The sequence below is a fragment of the Aquarana catesbeiana genome, linkage group LG08, assembly GCF_042186555.1.
Source record: "Aquarana catesbeiana isolate 2022-GZ linkage group LG08, ASM4218655v1, whole genome shotgun sequence".
Lineage (NCBI taxonomy): Eukaryota > Metazoa > Chordata > Amphibia > Anura > Ranidae > Aquarana > Aquarana catesbeiana.
Window position 1 is genome coordinate 28510645 of NC_133331.1, and position 17546 is coordinate 28528190.

General features: G+C 41.8%; 1 protein-coding gene across 3 annotated transcripts in view; it reads left to right on the top strand.

Annotated features, from left to right (window-relative positions):
* The window catches only part of ACADSB (acyl-CoA dehydrogenase short/branched chain), a 50488-nt gene that overhangs the window by 22729 nt on the left and 10213 nt on the right, over positions 1 to 17546 (top strand). For all 3 annotated transcript variants that reach the window (XM_073595642.1, XM_073595643.1, XM_073595644.1), the window contains 4 exons: positions 2206 to 2331; positions 6396 to 6488; positions 8100 to 8189; positions 12450 to 12587. In XM_073595642.1, coding sequence (XP_073451743.1) covers positions 2206 to 2331; positions 6396 to 6488; positions 8100 to 8189; positions 12450 to 12587 — 447 coding nt within the window. The remainder of the gene's footprint in view (positions 1 to 2205; positions 2332 to 6395; positions 6489 to 8099; positions 8190 to 12449; positions 12588 to 17546) is intronic.

Consider the following 17546-nt stretch of genomic DNA (forward strand, 5'->3'; position numbering starts at 1 on the left):
AATGAGCAGTGCATGTTAGTTGTGATCATGCATGCTGCTCTAAGACCCCTTTCACACCGGGTCGTTTTGTAGGCGCTATTGCGCTAAAAATAGCGCCTGCAACCCGACCTGAAACAGCCGCTAATGTGTCTGGCTTTCACACTGGAGCGATGCGCTGGCAGGATGGTGAAAAAAGTCCTGCTAGCAGCATCTTTGGAGCGGTGAAGGAGCGGAGTGTATACTGCTCCTTCACCGCTCCTGCCCATTGAAATCAGTGGGGCAGTGCGGCTATACCGCCAGCAAAGCGTCTTTGCAGAGGTGCTTTGCAGTGGTTTTTAACCCTTTCTCGGCCGCTAGCAGGGGTAAAACCGCCCCCTCTAGCGGCCGAATACCGCCGCTAAAACAACGGTAAAGCGCCCCTAAAAATAGCGGCGCTTTACCGCCGACGCACCTCCCGCCCCAGTGTGAAAGGGGCCTAAGCAAAACATCGTCTATATCCCATCTCAGGAGAGGTCAAGAGAAGGTGGCTACATTCCTACATACATACAGTGGGGACTGTGGAGAAATGAACGTAGCTACCCTCCAACAGGAAGTCGGATCACAGCAACAAAAAAAGGAATTTTGGCATTTGGAGAATTTTCTGGTAATGACTTGGGTCAGTGATGATTTGGGGATCCATGTCATCTGCTGGTGTTGGTCCGCTGTGTTTTATCAAGTCCAAAGTCAGCGCAGCCCTATAGTAGGAAATTCTAGAGCACTTCATGCTTTCCTCTGCTGACCAGCTTTATGGAGATGCGGATTTCGTTTTTCCAGCACCTGCCCACACTGCCGAAAGTACCAATACCTGGTTTAATGATCGTGGTATCACTGTGCTTGATTGGCCAGAAAACTCACCTGACCTAAACCCCATAGAGAAACTGTTGGGTATTATGAAGAGGAAGATGAGAGACACCAGACCCAACAATGCAGACGAGCTGAAGGCTGCCATCAAAGCAACCTGGGCTTCCATAAAACCTTCCAGATCACCTCCATGCCACACCGCATTGATGCAGTAATTCATGCAAAAGGAGCCCCGGCCAAGTATTGAGTGCATACTATACTGTACATGGACCATATATACTCGAGTATAAGCCGAGTTTTTCAGCACTTTTTTTTTTTTTTTGTGCTGAAAATGCCTTATACTCAAGTCAAGCACTTTTCTGCAGCAGAGAATGACATTTTCCGAAGCGACTTTGGGGCCCCATATCTCGGGGCCACTTGGTGCTAGGAACCCCAGCTAGATATGTTGTAGTGCTAGTTCCACTGGGTTTGCATACCAAATTTGGGGTTCCTAGCACCAAGTGGCCCCGAGATACGGGGCCCCAAAGTCGCTTCGGAAAATGTCATTCTCGGCTGCAGAAAAGCACTTGACATTTTCCAAACCGACTTAGGGGGCCCGTATCTCGGGGCCACTTGGTCCTAGGAACTCCAGCAAGATATGTTGTAGTGCTAGTTCCACTGGGTTTGCACACCAAATTTGGGGTTCCTAGCACCAAGTGGCCCCGAAATACGGGGCCCCAAAATCAGTCAACTGTGTCCATCTGCAGCAATGTCATTTCGGGACCCTTTGGGTCCAGAGACCCCAAATTTTGGCTGCAGCTAGGAGGCATCTAGGAACCCTTAACTACTGAGTTTGAAGTTGGGGGGACCTATGGTTACAAATGGGCACAGTGAGGCTGCAAATGGGCATTGTTGATCCTCTTTTTCACTTACAGTAGCTACGCATTTCTCCTAGGCTTATACTCGAGTCAATAAGTTTTCCCATTTTTTTGTGGTAAAATTAGGTGCCTCGGGTTATATTCGGGTCGGCTTATACTCGAGTATATACGGCAAGCCAAGATTTTTGAATTAAAAATCTTTTTTTTTTTTTTTTTATTGGTCTTTTATGTAATATTTTAAATTTCTGAGATGCTGAATTTTGGGTTTTCACTAGCTGTAAGCCATAATCATCAAAATTAAAAGAAAGAAATGTTTGAAATATATCACTCTGTGTATAATGCATCTGTATAAAATATGAGTTTCACTTTTTGAATTGAATTACTGACATTAACTTTTTGATGATATTCTAATTTTATGGGATCCATCTTTTATATGAGGTTTGCACAGCAGAAGGAATGTTCAATGTAGCAATGCCCGATCACACAGGTATTATACAACCATTGGAACCAATTCTCTTGTGTATTTCAGGGATACAGAGGGATCACGTGTTTCATAGTGCCTAAGGATACTGAAGGATTTCACATTGGAAAGAAAGAGGATAAAATGGGACTCCGAGCATCGTCAACCTGCAGCCTGTCATTTGATAATGTGAAGGTATGATGACCTTTTTGTGGAGTTGTGAATCCTTATTGAAATGTGTTCTGCGAACAAATCATAGTAAATAGGATCTTCACAGTAAGGGAGAGCAGTTTTATAAATTAAAGTGTAACTCCAACCAAAATATTTTTCTTTTTAAATCTTCAATGGAGTGGGGAAGATTTTACAACCATTGTTAGGTTTTTTTATTTTGTCTTTTTCCCCATTGGTAAGATTTCCACTCACTTCATGACCCCCAAAACATATCAGGAAATGGAGATCCTAACAAAATATAGGGACAGTTGCCAGAAAAAGCTCTTTTATACATATCCATGTCTTGGGGTCCATTTGTCTGTATTGCCAATAAATAGTCCGTATATCTTTTTTTAGAGTGTATTTGTTTCTCTTGGGTATATTTCACTCTACACAAAACAAATGCTTTAAAGTGGAGTTCCACCCCCCCCCCCCCCCCCAAAAAAAAAATATAGTAATGTGCTTAAAAATATAAAAAAAAAAAAAAACATTTGGAGATTTTTTTTTTTCTTTATACTCACCTCTAAATGCTTGTTGCTAGGGGGTCCCTCGTAATCTGCCTCCTTTGGTGCCTGGGCTCCTGACGTCACTTCCCTCGGCGCAGGAAGGGAGATCGCCTCTTCACCCTCCCTCTTGTCAATCATCTGGGACATGTGACCGGTCCCAGATGATTGGGGGGCCAGTGTGAACCAGGGCTAAAGTGTCCTGCAGTCAGTGTGAACCAAGGCTAAAGGATTTTTAATTGTGTGAATCCAGTTTCGTGATTAACTCCCCTCGACAACACCATATAGGCCGAAGATGACTAAACCCGTAAAAGAGGAGACGTGCGTAGAATTTCTTCTGCCCTCTTATCTGAATCTACTGATCATCCTGAGTGGAATTCTCAATGAGGTTAACCTCTGCTCATTCAGGTTGAATTGTGGAAGTGACTTGAACAGAAACAGAATCTGAGCAGTAGATTAAAGTGATTGTAAAGTCTTGTTTTTTTTTTCCCCCTATAAAAATAACGAACATGTCATACTTGCCTGCTTTGTTGCAGTGGATTTGCACAGAGCAGCCCCGATCCTCCTCTTCTCAGGTCCCTCTTCTGTGCTCCTCACCCCTCCCCCTTCGCCCCCACAGCATGCAGCTTGCTATGGGGGCAACCGAGCCGAGTCACAACCCCCTGTGTCCATTCAGACACAGAGCCCCGACCCGGCACGCCCCCCTCTCTCCTCTCCTCTTATTGGCTAGCTGACTTTGACAGCAGCGGGAGCCAATGTCACAGCTGCTTTGTCTCCGCCAATCAGGAACGGCTGAGACATTTGTGGACATCTCTGGACAGAGAGGGAGCTCAGCTAAGTATTGGGGGGGGGCTGAGGGGGGCTGCTGCACACAGAAGGCTTTTTATCTTAATGTATAGAATGCATTAAGATAAAAAAAACCTTCTAAAGTATATAGAACATACGTTCAGTACTGAGGAATTATCATCTATCATTTACCCGTTCAGATTTACCGACTGGTATTTGAAACGTGATCTTACCAACACTTTGGGTAAACTCTAATGGTCCCGCCCGATACCTTCCACCTCTTACAGCTACGAGCTCCCCCTTTGGCAAACCACTAGTTTTAGACGGATATCTCCACTCATTAATATTTTCAATATTGTCATGTTCCTACCACACATATCGGTCCGCTCTTTAATTCTGCTAAGGATGCTTCCACTCCTGAGGCTTATATAGTACACATTTTGCTATGCTGCCACTGTTTTATTGCTGATTTGAGCCAGTTCACAGGTAAACATTCGCCCCCCCCCCCCCCCCTTTTTTTTTTCCTTCTTCCCCCCTAAACCCCCCCCCCCCCCCACCCACCTACTTATTCTATATACTGTACGACCACTCTGCTTTAAAGTCATTCGGCTGTATGCCTTTATTTGTTAACTGAATTGTACAATGTACTGTAAAAAAACACAATAAAAATATAAAAAAAAAAAAAAAAAAAAAAAAAAAAAAAAACCTTCTGCCCTTACAACTCCTTTAAAGCCTTATCTCCGGCGCAGTCTCCCACAGTAATTCTTTTCCACCACTAGATGTCGCCAGTCTACCAGGTTGATTGCAATCCAGCCATAATTCAACTCACTAAGTAAAAGAGGGGGGTAAATTCCGCGCTGTCAAAGTAGCTGATAGCACCGCAAAGTGACAATTGCAAATAAAGTGGATTAGGAATAAAGGCGCAGAGCTAATAGGCAATGTGAAAATAATATCAAATGAGGATGCTTAACGTTTAAACATTTACACCATATATGTAAACTTTAAGGATAAGCCATCAAATGTAAAATGCAATGATTGACATATATAAAAAATACATCAAAATATAAAGTGCCAAAAAACACATGAATATCAGAACGTGAAAGTCCACTGTAAAGGTATTAGTGACAATACACTAAAATTCTAAAAGTCCATGTGAAAAAGTGTTGATAGATGAATAAGTCTTGCTGGACTAAAATTCTACTTCCAAAACAAGCATTTGTAGTGCCTGAGAAGTGATCTAAGAAGCCACCACCGATAACACTGAGGCTTACCAGATTGAATGGACTCAATAAGGCATATGCCCCATGAGTCGTTCAGTCGATCATACACCAATGATTGGAAGGCATCAGCCAGTATGAAGATGTATTTGTAAGTACACACTCCTCCAGGGGACCCAGGTCAGATTATTATTATTATTATTATTATTATACAGGATTTATATAGCACCAACAGTTTGCGCAGCCTTTACAACATGAGGGCAGACAGTACACTTACAATACAAATCAATACAGGAGAGATCAGAGGGCCCTGTTCCTTAGAGCTTACAATCTAGAAGGGAGGGTCAAGTGGAAACAAAAGGTAATAACTGTGGGGGATGAGCTGATGGAAAAAATTAAAATACAGTTGTTGTTAAGTGTGGGTAAGATAGGCTTCTCTAAAAAAAAAAGAAGGGTTTTCAGGGATCGTCTAAAAGCTAATTGAGTAGGAGATAAGCGGACAGACTGGGGTATAGCATTCCATAGGATTGGAGAGGCTTTGGAAAAGTCCTGGAGATGAGCATGGGAGGAGGTGATGAGGGAGCTAGAGAGCAGGAGGTCTTGAGAGGAACGAAGAGAGCGAGTAGGTTGGTATTTAGAGACTAAGCTAGTGATGTAGCTGGGGGGTGAAATTGTGGATGGCTTTGTACGTAGTTGTTAGAATTTTGAATTTAATTCTTTGGCCGAGCGGAAGCCAATGGTGGGATTGACAGAGAGGAGTGGCAGACACAGAGCGATTGGTAAGGTGGATGAGTCTGGCAGCAGCATTCATGATGGATTGAAGAGGTGATAGACTATGCAGAAGTAAGCCAATGAGAAGGGAGTTGCAGTAGTCGAGGCGAGAGATGACCAGCGAGTGAATTAAGAGCTTTGTTGTGTCATTGGTTAGAAAGGGGCGTATTTTGGAGATGTTGCGGAGGTTGAGGCGGCAGGATTTGGACAGTGATTGGATGAGTTGCTTGAAGGAGAGTTCGGAGTCTAGGACTACACCTAGATATAGAGAGGCTCCAGAGGTAAAAATCGTGGTATGGATGCACGCATGAAAGGTCAAAGGAAATAAAAACTCACATAGTGTGAATCCACTTAACAGAACATGTAATATAAAAATGAATGGTTACACTCACATTTGGGAAGAAATACAAGCGCTTTAAAAATCTGGATGGTAACGCAATGGGAGCAGCAGGCACAACCCGACGCGTTTCATCTACAAAGATATCATCTGGGGTAATTCAACTCACTTTCTGGAGGTATGTCATTCAACCACCCTGGGCTCACAGGAGAATGCCATCGATAGTGGCACCATGTTATTATATGGCACCATTCGCTGAAGCATTCAGCATGCATTAAGATTTTTAAAACTAAAAAGGGTGCAGGGTTGCTGCAAGGTGGAATGGGGACTGGATGAATTTGGGGGGGGGGGGTAAACTGGACTAGGACGTTCATTTAAGAGCAGCTGTCATCTACACCTCTATGTACAGTTAATCTTGCGCTGTGTTTCATACAGGTTCCAGAGTCCAGTGTCCTCGGCCAGGTTGGACAAGGTTACAAATATGCTATAGGAATGCTGAATGAAGGCCGGATTGGAATTGCTGCCCAGGTGATACAACAGGACCAGTGTGCTGAAATGCCATGTCACAAACTGAAATATTCCACGGTTTTGCTCATGAGAACGCTGCTGTTTTCTCTTTTTTGGAATTGGAAGTTACCCCTATCACATGGCCCGCTATTGTGTAATATTACAGCCCATTTTAATAATATAACAAGTACAGTATGTGCATAAAAAGTATACAACTTTATTTCCAAAATGAAGGTTTGTTTTAAAATCCACAATGATGAAATCACCATATCTACTGAATTACAAAAAACATGTAAAAGACAGTGAATCAACGCATTTCAAATTCAGGTTGCTTCTTCAGTATCCACTTGCTTGGATAGACATGAAAATTTCTAAAATAAATAAATCCTACATATAAATGAATAGTCCATAAAATGAAGAAATAAAACATGAAAAACTCTTCTTGTGATCAGTGTATCCACACAATTCCACCACAGTGATTGTTCATCCTCAAAAGGAGTGCACACCACCACCAGTAAAAATGCGTGCTCACCTCCCACATGAGTCAAAACTCATGTGGATCTCCCCACAGGCTCTTTGCTCTCACTTCCTCTTCCCAATCCATGGTGGGTAATCCAGATGGCTCTTTTCTTAATGGTAACTCAGCTCATTAATATCCAAAGAAACGGATCATCTCCCAGCTTGGCTCAAGATTCCATGAGTTGAGGACATGTAAATAATAAGTATAGAGACCATAGTGTTCTCCGTATAGAAATTTATTCAAAGCCCCCAAACAGACAAGTTACACTTACAAGATAAAAACTTTTAAAATCACATAAAAACCTCCAGAGTTGCACCACCGTGTCCACATATACAGTGCCTGGCTGGACGTGACTTTTAGCTCCTCCCTTTTAGACGCGTATCGGCCAATCGCAGGCCTTCCTCAGGAACTCATGGAATCTTGAGCCAAGCTGGGACATGATCCGTTTCTGGATATTAATGAGCTGAGTTACCATTAAGAAAAGAACCATCTGGATTACCCACCATTGATTGGGAAGAGGAAGTGAGAGCAAAGAGTTTGTGGGGAGATCCGCATATGAGTTTTGACTCATCTGGGAGGTGAGCATGCATTTTTACTGGTGGTGGTGTGCACTCCTTTTGAGGAAGAATTGTGTGGATACACTGATCACAAGAAGAGTTTTTCATGTTTTTTATTTCTTAATTTTTTCATTTTATGGACTATTCATTTATATGTAGGATTTATTTATTTTAGAGATTTGCACTTTATATTTATTATTTTACACATAGCGCTACATTTATTTATTTACTATCCATTTTTAAATTAGTGTAGTGTACCACTTGGAATGTTTAGCAGCTGTGCACGTTTATTATTAGGTTATTTTATTTAAACATCACAATATTTTTTACTTGTGGCGCTGATTGTTTCATCTTATAATAGACATGACATATTTTTTCCATTTAGCTCAGGCATAAATTTTGCATTAAAACATTTGAAAATTGCTCCTCCTAAAGGGTTGGTATTTCTAAATGATTATTTCTTTTGATTTTTCTATTCCTTTCATAGATGATATGATAGTTTCTATGACAAGTAATAAACAATTAGCTGATTTTTACCTCTTTTGTGTGTTGCAGATGCTGGGCTTGGCTCAGGGCTGTTTTGATCAGACCATCCCATACACCAAGCAGAGGATCCAGTTTGGGAAGAGGATATTTGACTTTCAGGTATGGAATAATTAATACGGCTTTCATATGCATCCTATCTATAACAAATGTGAGCAGCTGTTTTTTTTATCTTGGGGCAAGTGTGCCATTTTCTAGGACACTCGCTGATAGGTTGTTGCTGTTCTGGAATCCCACATTCCTATCCCAGGAAAACCCTATAGGGCAGGGATATGCAATTAGTGGACCTCCAGCTGTTGCAGAACTACAAGTCCCATGAGGCATAACAAGACTCTGACAGCCACAAGCATGACACCCAGAGGCAGAGGCATGATGGGACTTGTAGTTTTGCAACAGCTGGAGGTCCGCTAATTGCATATCCCTGCTATAGGGCTTTGGTCATATTGATGGATATTGTATTCCCTAAGATTGATTATGGGGTCCCCCCATTTAGGGCCTCCTACTCTCACTTGGCAATTCTAAGGACAGGCAGCGAAATATCTGCGCATCCCTAGATGAGTTGTCTGGCAGGCTTTACTTTAAATTAATTCTACAGGTTGTAATTTTTTTTTTTTTTTTAAATAACAAACATGTTATACTTACCTGCTCTGTGCAATGGTTTTTACACCGTGCGGCTCCAGTCCTCGTCTTTTTTTGGGTCCCCCACTGGCAGTCCTGGCTATTCAACCCCGCCCCCTGCCGAGTGCCCCCAATAGCAAGCTTCTTGCTATGGGGGCACTCGAGCAGGCTCGCTTCCGAGCTGCGCTCCTGTGAACGGACATTATCCAATCACACACTGAGCATGGCTCACCCCCCCCCCCCCCCCCCCTCTTTACTCCCCACTTCATATATGACAAAGGCTCATTATGCCTTTGTCGTTATGCATACTGAGCTATGCGATGCATACTAGCTCATTATGCCTTTGTCTTGCAGGGTTTTTTACAGGGGTTTACAACCACTTTAACTGACAATTGCGCAGTCGTGCGACTCTGTACCCAAGGAAATGTTGATGTCCTCTTTTTCCACACAAATAGAGATTTCTTTTGGTGGTATTTGATCACCTCTGCGGTTTTTATTCTTTGCGCTATAAACAAAAAAAGAGCGACAATTTTGATGAAAAAAACAACGCTTTTCTTACTTTCTGCTATAAGACGTTTCCCAGAAAAAAATGTAAAAAAACAAATTTGTTCATCAAGTTTACGCCAGTATATATTCTGCTACATATTTTTGGTAAAACAAAAACCCAATAAGCGAATTTGATTGGTTTGCGCAAAAGTTATCGCGTCTACAAAATAGGGGATAGATTTATGGCATTTTTATTTTTTTTACTAGTAATGGCAGCAATCAGTGATTTTTAGCGGGACTGCAACATTGCGACGGACAGAACAGACACCTAACTGACAATTTTGGGAACCAGTGACATTATTACAGTGATCAGTGCTAAAAATATGCACTGTTGTACTAATGACACTGGCAGGGAAGGGGTTAACACCAGGGGGCGATCAAGGGGTTAAATGTGTTCCCTGTTTGTGTTTTCTAACTGTATGGGGGACGGTGTGACTCGGGAAACGCACAGATCTGTCTTCCTGCCTAACAGAAAGACAAGATCTGTGTGATCGCCCCTGTCAGAACGGAGGAGATCTGCCTGTGTACATTCTGTCACTGCAGGGAACAATCGCGGGAGTCGGACCCGTTGATTTGCTCCCCCCGGCTGGTCAATGGGAGCCCGCCCACAAAAGCGAGTTCCCGAGCCGACGTACACCTACGGCGATTTGTGGGATCGGGCCACCCTACCACAGTATAATGATGGCAGCTGGTCAGCAAGTGGTTAATGACTGTAAGATTTACCAGCCGGCTGATGTGGATTTTTTTTAAAGGGGGAAGAGGTCTGTTTTAAGTGTGTTTCCTGATATTACAGCATTACTGAGCAATGATGTATTTACAGTGCCTTGAAAAAGTATTCATACCCCTTGACATTTTCCACATTTTGTCATGTTACAACCAAAAACATAAATGTATTTTATTGGGATTTTATGTGATAGAACAACACAAAGTGACACATAATTGTGAAGTGGAAGGAAAATGATAGTGATTTTTTTGGTATCATATGTTATCATTTCAAGTCAAGTGTATTGTTGTTGATCACTTGTCAATCAAATTACAGATATTCTCCCGACGACATGGCATTAGTCCGCAAAACTAGTAGAGATGCTATCCGTGATCAACTATCCCACTGTGATCTCCCCCGTTTGTTGATTATTATTCTGGTGATATACATGGATTGTTACCATGCTTTTAATTTGTATTTGATTACCTATTGTGTGTATTAATACATTTTATATCAATGAATTTTTTCTATATACCTGTGTATACATTTGAACTCTTTTCCATATACTGTACCGAGATAGTCCAATTGCCCCTAACCTTCTGGGGGGATGCTTGGTTGGGGACCAAGCATCCGATTTATTTATTTCTAAGTTTCTGGATGATGGTACAATCTTCTACTTACTCTTTACTATTACTACTACTATATAGAGGCTACACACATTTTTCTCATTGTGCTCTTTATACTGGCTGTGCTTAGTGTTTTCTGTGTACCTCTGATAACTGTTGTACTTGAAGTGTAACTAAAGGCAAAACATTATTATTTATTTTCTCTTTAATTTTGGATAGAGTAAGAAAGAGCTATAACCCCTTTCAGTTTTTTTTTTTCCTATAGGGTAGATTTCCCTTCACTTCCGGTCCCATAGCCAAAACAGGAAATGAGAGCAGATCCCTCCAAAATGAAAGAATCCCATAGTGTCATCAGAACTAGTGTCCCCATTGGAGGATTTTGCCTTTATTTATTTATTTTTTATTATTTATTTTTTATTTTTTTGCCTTTATTACTTTTCTGATGTCAACCCAAAATTTGGATTTTCTTTCACTTTCAATAATAACCGTAAACAGGGCAGATACAACTCCTTAATGTTAGCAGTGATGGCAATAAAAACCTAATGTGTGTTCTAATTCCTTTCTACTCCATCCAAAACTAAAAAAAAAAAGTTTTCGCCTTTTTAGTTACACGTTAAGCTGATATCAGATAGTAATACTCTTACTTCATGCAATGCCCCAATTCCTCTTCACTGCTGAACAGGCAACGTTTTAAAGAGATTAAAAAAAAAAAACTAGTTGGAATGAAAGGATTCAAATTTAAGGAGACACTGTGATCACCACTCTCCAAACATATACATACAATCTTGTGGCAATAATAAACATAAAGTAAACCTTGTGTAACCCTACATAAAAAGGTCTACATTAAAGTGGGAGTAAACTCTCATGCATGACTTTTATCTATAGGTAAGACTATAGTAAGGCTTGCCTATTTACTATACCTATATCTCCTAAATCTGCACCGTTTAGGAGATATTTGCTTTTGAAGCAGACGATGACGTCATCGGTGTATGCGCTCTGAAGGTACGGCATACCGTGCCATTACTTCAGAGTCCTGTGCCGTGACGTCATTGCGGCCCCGGCTACTCACACAGCCGGAGTCTGCAAACCCCGGAAGGAAGACCGGGTGAAGATGGAAGCGCTCTCTCTTAAGCAGTTCTAAAAATTTAAAATGGAAGAGAAAAGGACTCCAATTCTGTGATACTGTAAAAGCCACATTATTTAAAACAAAGCTAAAATGCTACTCATAAACCTCTCATAAATCCAGCTCATATCAAATGCACTGTGCCGCCAGACCCGCTAAAGCACTCCACCTCCTGCTAATCTACTCCAGGCTGAGTAGATCAGCGTCATCTCCTTTGAAACTTCCGGTGATGTCACTTCCAGTTATCGTAAACCCAATGACTGACGCGTTTCGTCCTTACAACCTCCTCAAATGTTTGAAGAAAATGTGAAAGTCGTGACTGGTCTTATGCAAAAATCTTAATCAGTTTTAAGCACATGCTTAAGGGTCGTGTTGATGGCATTTGTTTGAGACACTTCTGGGATTATTCAGAATTCATTAACAGGTGACCTGCATGTAACCTGTTTCAAGTGGGTTTTGCATTCTAATATGATATAAGAATGCAAAACTCCTTTGATGCAAACAAAAGCCCATCACTACAGGCCTTTATTTATCAACCATCTGTACAGACTTGTAAATAGTCCACTAGTCCTATCGGCATTTCATGACTATTTACTGGAGCAGCCCTTATTAAAGGGCAGTAAGCATTTGAAATTACTACACCATGTTGGGATTTATTTGTTTGTCTGGCTTCCCACTTTCATGCAGAGTTTTGTTGAGCACCAGACATGAAAGAATAATGCGCCAGTAACTATTTTTCTTTGCAGGGTATGCAGCATCAGATCTCACACGTGGCCACACAGCTGGAGGCAGCCCGACTACTTACTTACAATGCAGCCAGGCTGAGGGAAGCTGGGAGACCCTTTAAGAAGGAGGCCTGCATGGCTAAGTACTTCGTCTCAGAGGTAAAGCTGCACCATGTATAAATACGAAAGAAAAAAAGAAAAAGGGGTTCAGCAAGGAGCCCCTGGTCGGACTTTAGAGGCACAGCAAACCTGAGAGAGCGTAGTCAAAATAACAATATCATAAACTTTATTAAATATAAATGCATACATAACAAAGACACCGACAAAAAATTATAAAAATCATCTATATAAGAATATACATGTGAGCCCTGATGCTTCTACACGTTTCGTAAAAAACTTCTTCAGGACACATTCAGGTTTCAGTTAATACAAGACAAGGTCTCACTTATAAGGAGGCTTTCATGGGTTCAAATGATAATAGTTCAAATTTTCGCTATAGATGCCGGGATTTTTTCAACAAAAGTAGGTGACCATCAGCTGTTCCCATATACGTCCAACCTCAAGGTTCATTCCCAGCAGAGGAAGAACCAAAAAGTTGGCAGTAAGCCGCAGGGATAGGTAGTACATGTCATAACGCTCCATCAATCATAAAAGGGCACCAAACAGCCCATATAAGGTGTCAGCTCAATAGTCCATATGGAACTGTGTAAGTACACTAAAAGAGCTTATACTAAGAATGGGTGTATATCCCCCGGAGGCCGCAGAGATGTTCCTGGATTGAGAGTCAGTAGGCAACTGCTAAATAGTGCGTTTTCTAGTAAATAGTAGTTTATAGTAAAACACACTATTTAGCAGACACACTCCTAAACCTTGTGGATGGCCTTCCCAGAAGAGTTGAAGATGTTATACTGCAAAGGGTGGACCAACTCAATATTGAACCCTACAGACTAAGACTGGGATGCCGTTAAAGTTCATGTGTGTGTAAAGGCCGGTGTCCAAATACTCTTGGTAATATAGTGTATTTTCTAGCACACAGCTAACATCCTGTGCAGAACCTGCTTAAAGGCATTGTACGCTTTCAAATGTTTTTGTTGTTTTAGGTATTAGTGTAGTTGTTTTCCATGTGTTGTTTGTTTGCCTTACCCTGTAATGATGGGCTCACAAATGTGGGAGTGCTAATGTGATGAAGCACATCTCCTCCTCTAGCTGCATGGTAAGCTCTAATTGGTCTGTGAACTAGTTTAAAGAGACCGGGGTATTGTAGGTCAGGCCTCAAAATTTCAAGTCCTGAGCTACTAGCCAGGCCTTAAGAGTAACTCTCCACCAGTTGTCCCACCCAACTCCTACCCTGCCCCACCCCTAATTCTGCCCCTAAACACCCCCTCATAAATTATCATATTTTATCCTTATTTTATTTATCACAGTCAGATCAATGAAATATGATTGCCTATTGGTGGTTTTATTTTTTTTTCCTATCCAGTGTAATAATTACAAATTATACTGAGGGCAGGGCAGCCATAAGAAATTTTGGGGCCCCTTACACAGCTTTAGGCCTGGACCCCCAATTAAGAGCCCAATGTGAGCAAAATAACAGAGCAGCAGCTGCCGACTCTTCTGCTGTGAATGAATGCATAGAGAAAGACAGGGCAGCCATGCTAATAGGAGGCGGAGAAAGGACAGGAAGCGCCCACCGCCATCTTTCTTCCTGACAGGTGTGCTCCACTCACCCTCAGTTTATTTCCAATCGCCAAATGCGAGCAGGCGAGTGGAAATTTTGAGGGCTGTTGTAGGATATGTAGTTTCTTCACAGAAAATGTTTGTTTTCAGTTTAGAGACAAACCTCATGCATTTACCTATGCAGCAGGGGCTGACTGATAACTCATGGGGCCCCCGGGCAATAGGAGATTATGGGGCCCCCAGGCAATCAGAGATTATGGGGCCACACAGTATACACACACACAGTATACAATCACACAGTATACACATACATGTACACATAGTATACACAGACAGATGTAAAAAAAAAAAAACACAGATTTATACATACTGTCCCTGGTTTTACTGAGGCTGGCAACCCTGATGGGGCCCCCTAGTGGCCCAGGGCCCTCGGGCAGTGCCCGAGTGGCTCAATGGTCAGTCCACCCCTGCTATGCAGCGCCATGTTTGGACACAAACAAAAACTTCTGACACAGGAATGTGAAGATTTACTTTACTATATACTGTGTGTAAAGGGCAACAAATGACACCATGAAAAACTACAGGATCAGTGCACATCTTTTACATGTGAAAAACACAAGGTGCAGGTAGGAAGGTTTATAATGCCTTTTAAACAGGTCTGAAGGCAATCAACTGCAGATCAAATGCACTTGTCATAGAGTTCTGAATGATCTCAGAGGTGTCTCAAACTAATGTCAAACTGATTCCATCAATACAAGCCCCAAGGCCGTCAACATATTGGCCCTAGAAAAAATACATTTTATAGAGCCTGATACACCTTATTCCCAAAGCGTCTTTCAGGACAGCTACATGAGAGATACCGCTCCACCCACTACAGGAAACACAATGCCAAAAACAGTTAAAAGGCCCCTCCCACCCCCTCATCCTCAGTTATTGTGTTTCTGACCCTCCGGGTGAACATATCATCCATGTTTGTAGTTTTTTTTATGGTGGGTAATTATGGTTACCTGCTCCCTCTCAGGGTTACTGACCTGCTTGTGGGTGAGGTTTAGTAAATCTCCCTCCCTGGGAGTTGTCCCTATTTTTTACCTGGATCTCGCTCCTCCTTTTTAGGTTTGGACCGACTCCGGAAGCCTCTTGGTTCTCCCAATTGCTGTGTCTCCTCGGGCTCGCAATATGGAGTGGCACCTGCGAGGGAACAGGGGTGGCCAGTAGATATGCAAATGCGGTGGTGCGACTTTGGTCCAGCTTCCGGTTTTCTCCCTGGCGGCGTTTTGCTACTCTTCTGCATGCCCCGGGTGCACCAAGATGGTGGCCAGTGCCATACTTCCAGTGGGTGGGGGAGGCGGTGGTGGTGATGTGTTGTCAGCCCTATGAGTTTTCTACCTTTATTTTGGTTGTCCTAAGATAGTGGCTGCCGCTACATCTGGGTGCTGGGTAGACACGCTGGGGCTCATTTCTGATTTAAGAGGAGCTGTGGTCCGGGGCAGGCTGGATGCCGGACACTGATCTGGATTTATGGGACTGACAGCGGTGGCTGATTTGTGTCTCACCTTGCCCTAGGCAGTAGCAGCGCATTGGTGGAGCCCTACTCCTCCCAGCATGCAGGAAGGGGATGCGGGGACTCTGAATCTGGTACCCCTAAACCAAAGCCAGGTGCCTCTTCGGATGGGTCCAAGGCTTCAGTGCAGCAGCTAAGAAGGGGGATGTACCCAGTTTAGGAAGAAAAACTGACCTTCTATTTAATACTTAGACCCCTTTCACACCAAGGCATTTTTGAAGCATTTTAGCACTAAAAATAACGCTATTAAAACGCTCATAAAATGCTCCCCATGCATCTCAATGGACCCTTTCACACTGAGGCGTTGCGCTGGTGGGGCGTTGAGAAAAGTCCTGCAAGCAGAATCTTTGGAGCAGCTTTTGGTCGTTGAAAAAAGCGAATCAAAAACGCCCCTCTCCAATGAAATGAATTGAAAACGCTGTAAAAACGCCTGAATAGCGCCTATGATCCGCCCTGAGCTGTAGAAAAGTCACATGATCTCACAAAAAGGTAAACTTGCAAGCAGAAAAGAGCATCTACAACAACAGGACTGAACTTGTGGGAAGGTCGGAATCATTAAACAGACCATCAAAGTGCCAAAAAAAAGAATTCATCCTAGAAAAATGAAGATTTGAAGTAAAACAAGACACTGCTTGTTTTACATGATATCACAAAGGATAAACATGCAAGCAGAAAGATAGCATCAATAATACATGCTTCAATAACGCTTGAAAAAAACTGTTAAAACGCCGGCAGCATTGCGTTAATTTTACCGCTAGCGCCCCTAAAACGCGGTAATAACGCTAAGGCGTTTTAGGGCGTTTTTGAAGCGCCTTGGTGTGAAAGGGGTCTTGTGGGTGTTTTTTTTTCAGTATGTTTGCTAGGCCTAGGAAGAATTGTGGGAACTGCGGCTCCAAGCTTTCAGACGCTTACACTAAAACAAATATGTGGTACATATTATAATAATACATAATAATAATAATTAATAATAGTACATATTATTTTGATTTTTGCAAGAGAAAGGGGCAAATCCTTTTCAGTCCATAAATCTTTTCAGGATATGATCCTTAAAGAGTGGAAGGATTCGGAAAAGAAATAGTTTCTTTACAAGGTTTATAAGTGGAGGTTCCCTTTTGGATCTGAGGAAGAGATCTGTCTTAAATTGTCTTAAGTGTCTTAAACTAAACACATCACTATCTCAGGCTTGCAATGTTTATGATCCATCCTTTGACGAGTGTCATGGGGCATGCGAATCATACCAGGCCGCATGCCCTCAAAATTCTGTTTTTCAATTTCTTTCTGACATGTTGGTGTTATATCTTTCACTTGGATGTTATAAGTTGCACTGAGTAATAATTTCAGGCTGCAAAGCAAAAAAATGTGATTATTTTAAAGGGAGGTGATTATTTTCTATAACCGCTGTGTATTTGAAAAATTTTAAAAACAGAAACTAAGAAAAACATTTTTGTTTTTTTGTTTTTTTTTTCAAAATTTTCTATTTTAGTTTGCTTAGCAAAAAAAAAAAAAACCAAACAAAAAAAATGGTGCCTAAATACCGCCAAAAGAAAACTCTGTCTCAAAAAAAAAAATTATAAAAAACTTCATTTTGGGTACAGTGTAGCATGACCGCGCAATTGTCATTCAAAGTGTGACAGCGCTGAAAGCTTAAAATTGACCTGGGCAGGAAGGGGGTGAAAGTGCCCGGTATTGAAGTGGTTAAATAGACAGTGCATTATTTTATTTTTTTCCATAATACTTTTATTGTGACATGAATTTAATGTCATTATGAATAAATGGAACATTGGCACTTTTGTTTGCCACATAATTGCACTTTAAGTGAGTTGCACCTAAAGAGACAGCACATCATTTTTGTATATTAGTCTGTTTGTTATATTCAGGTA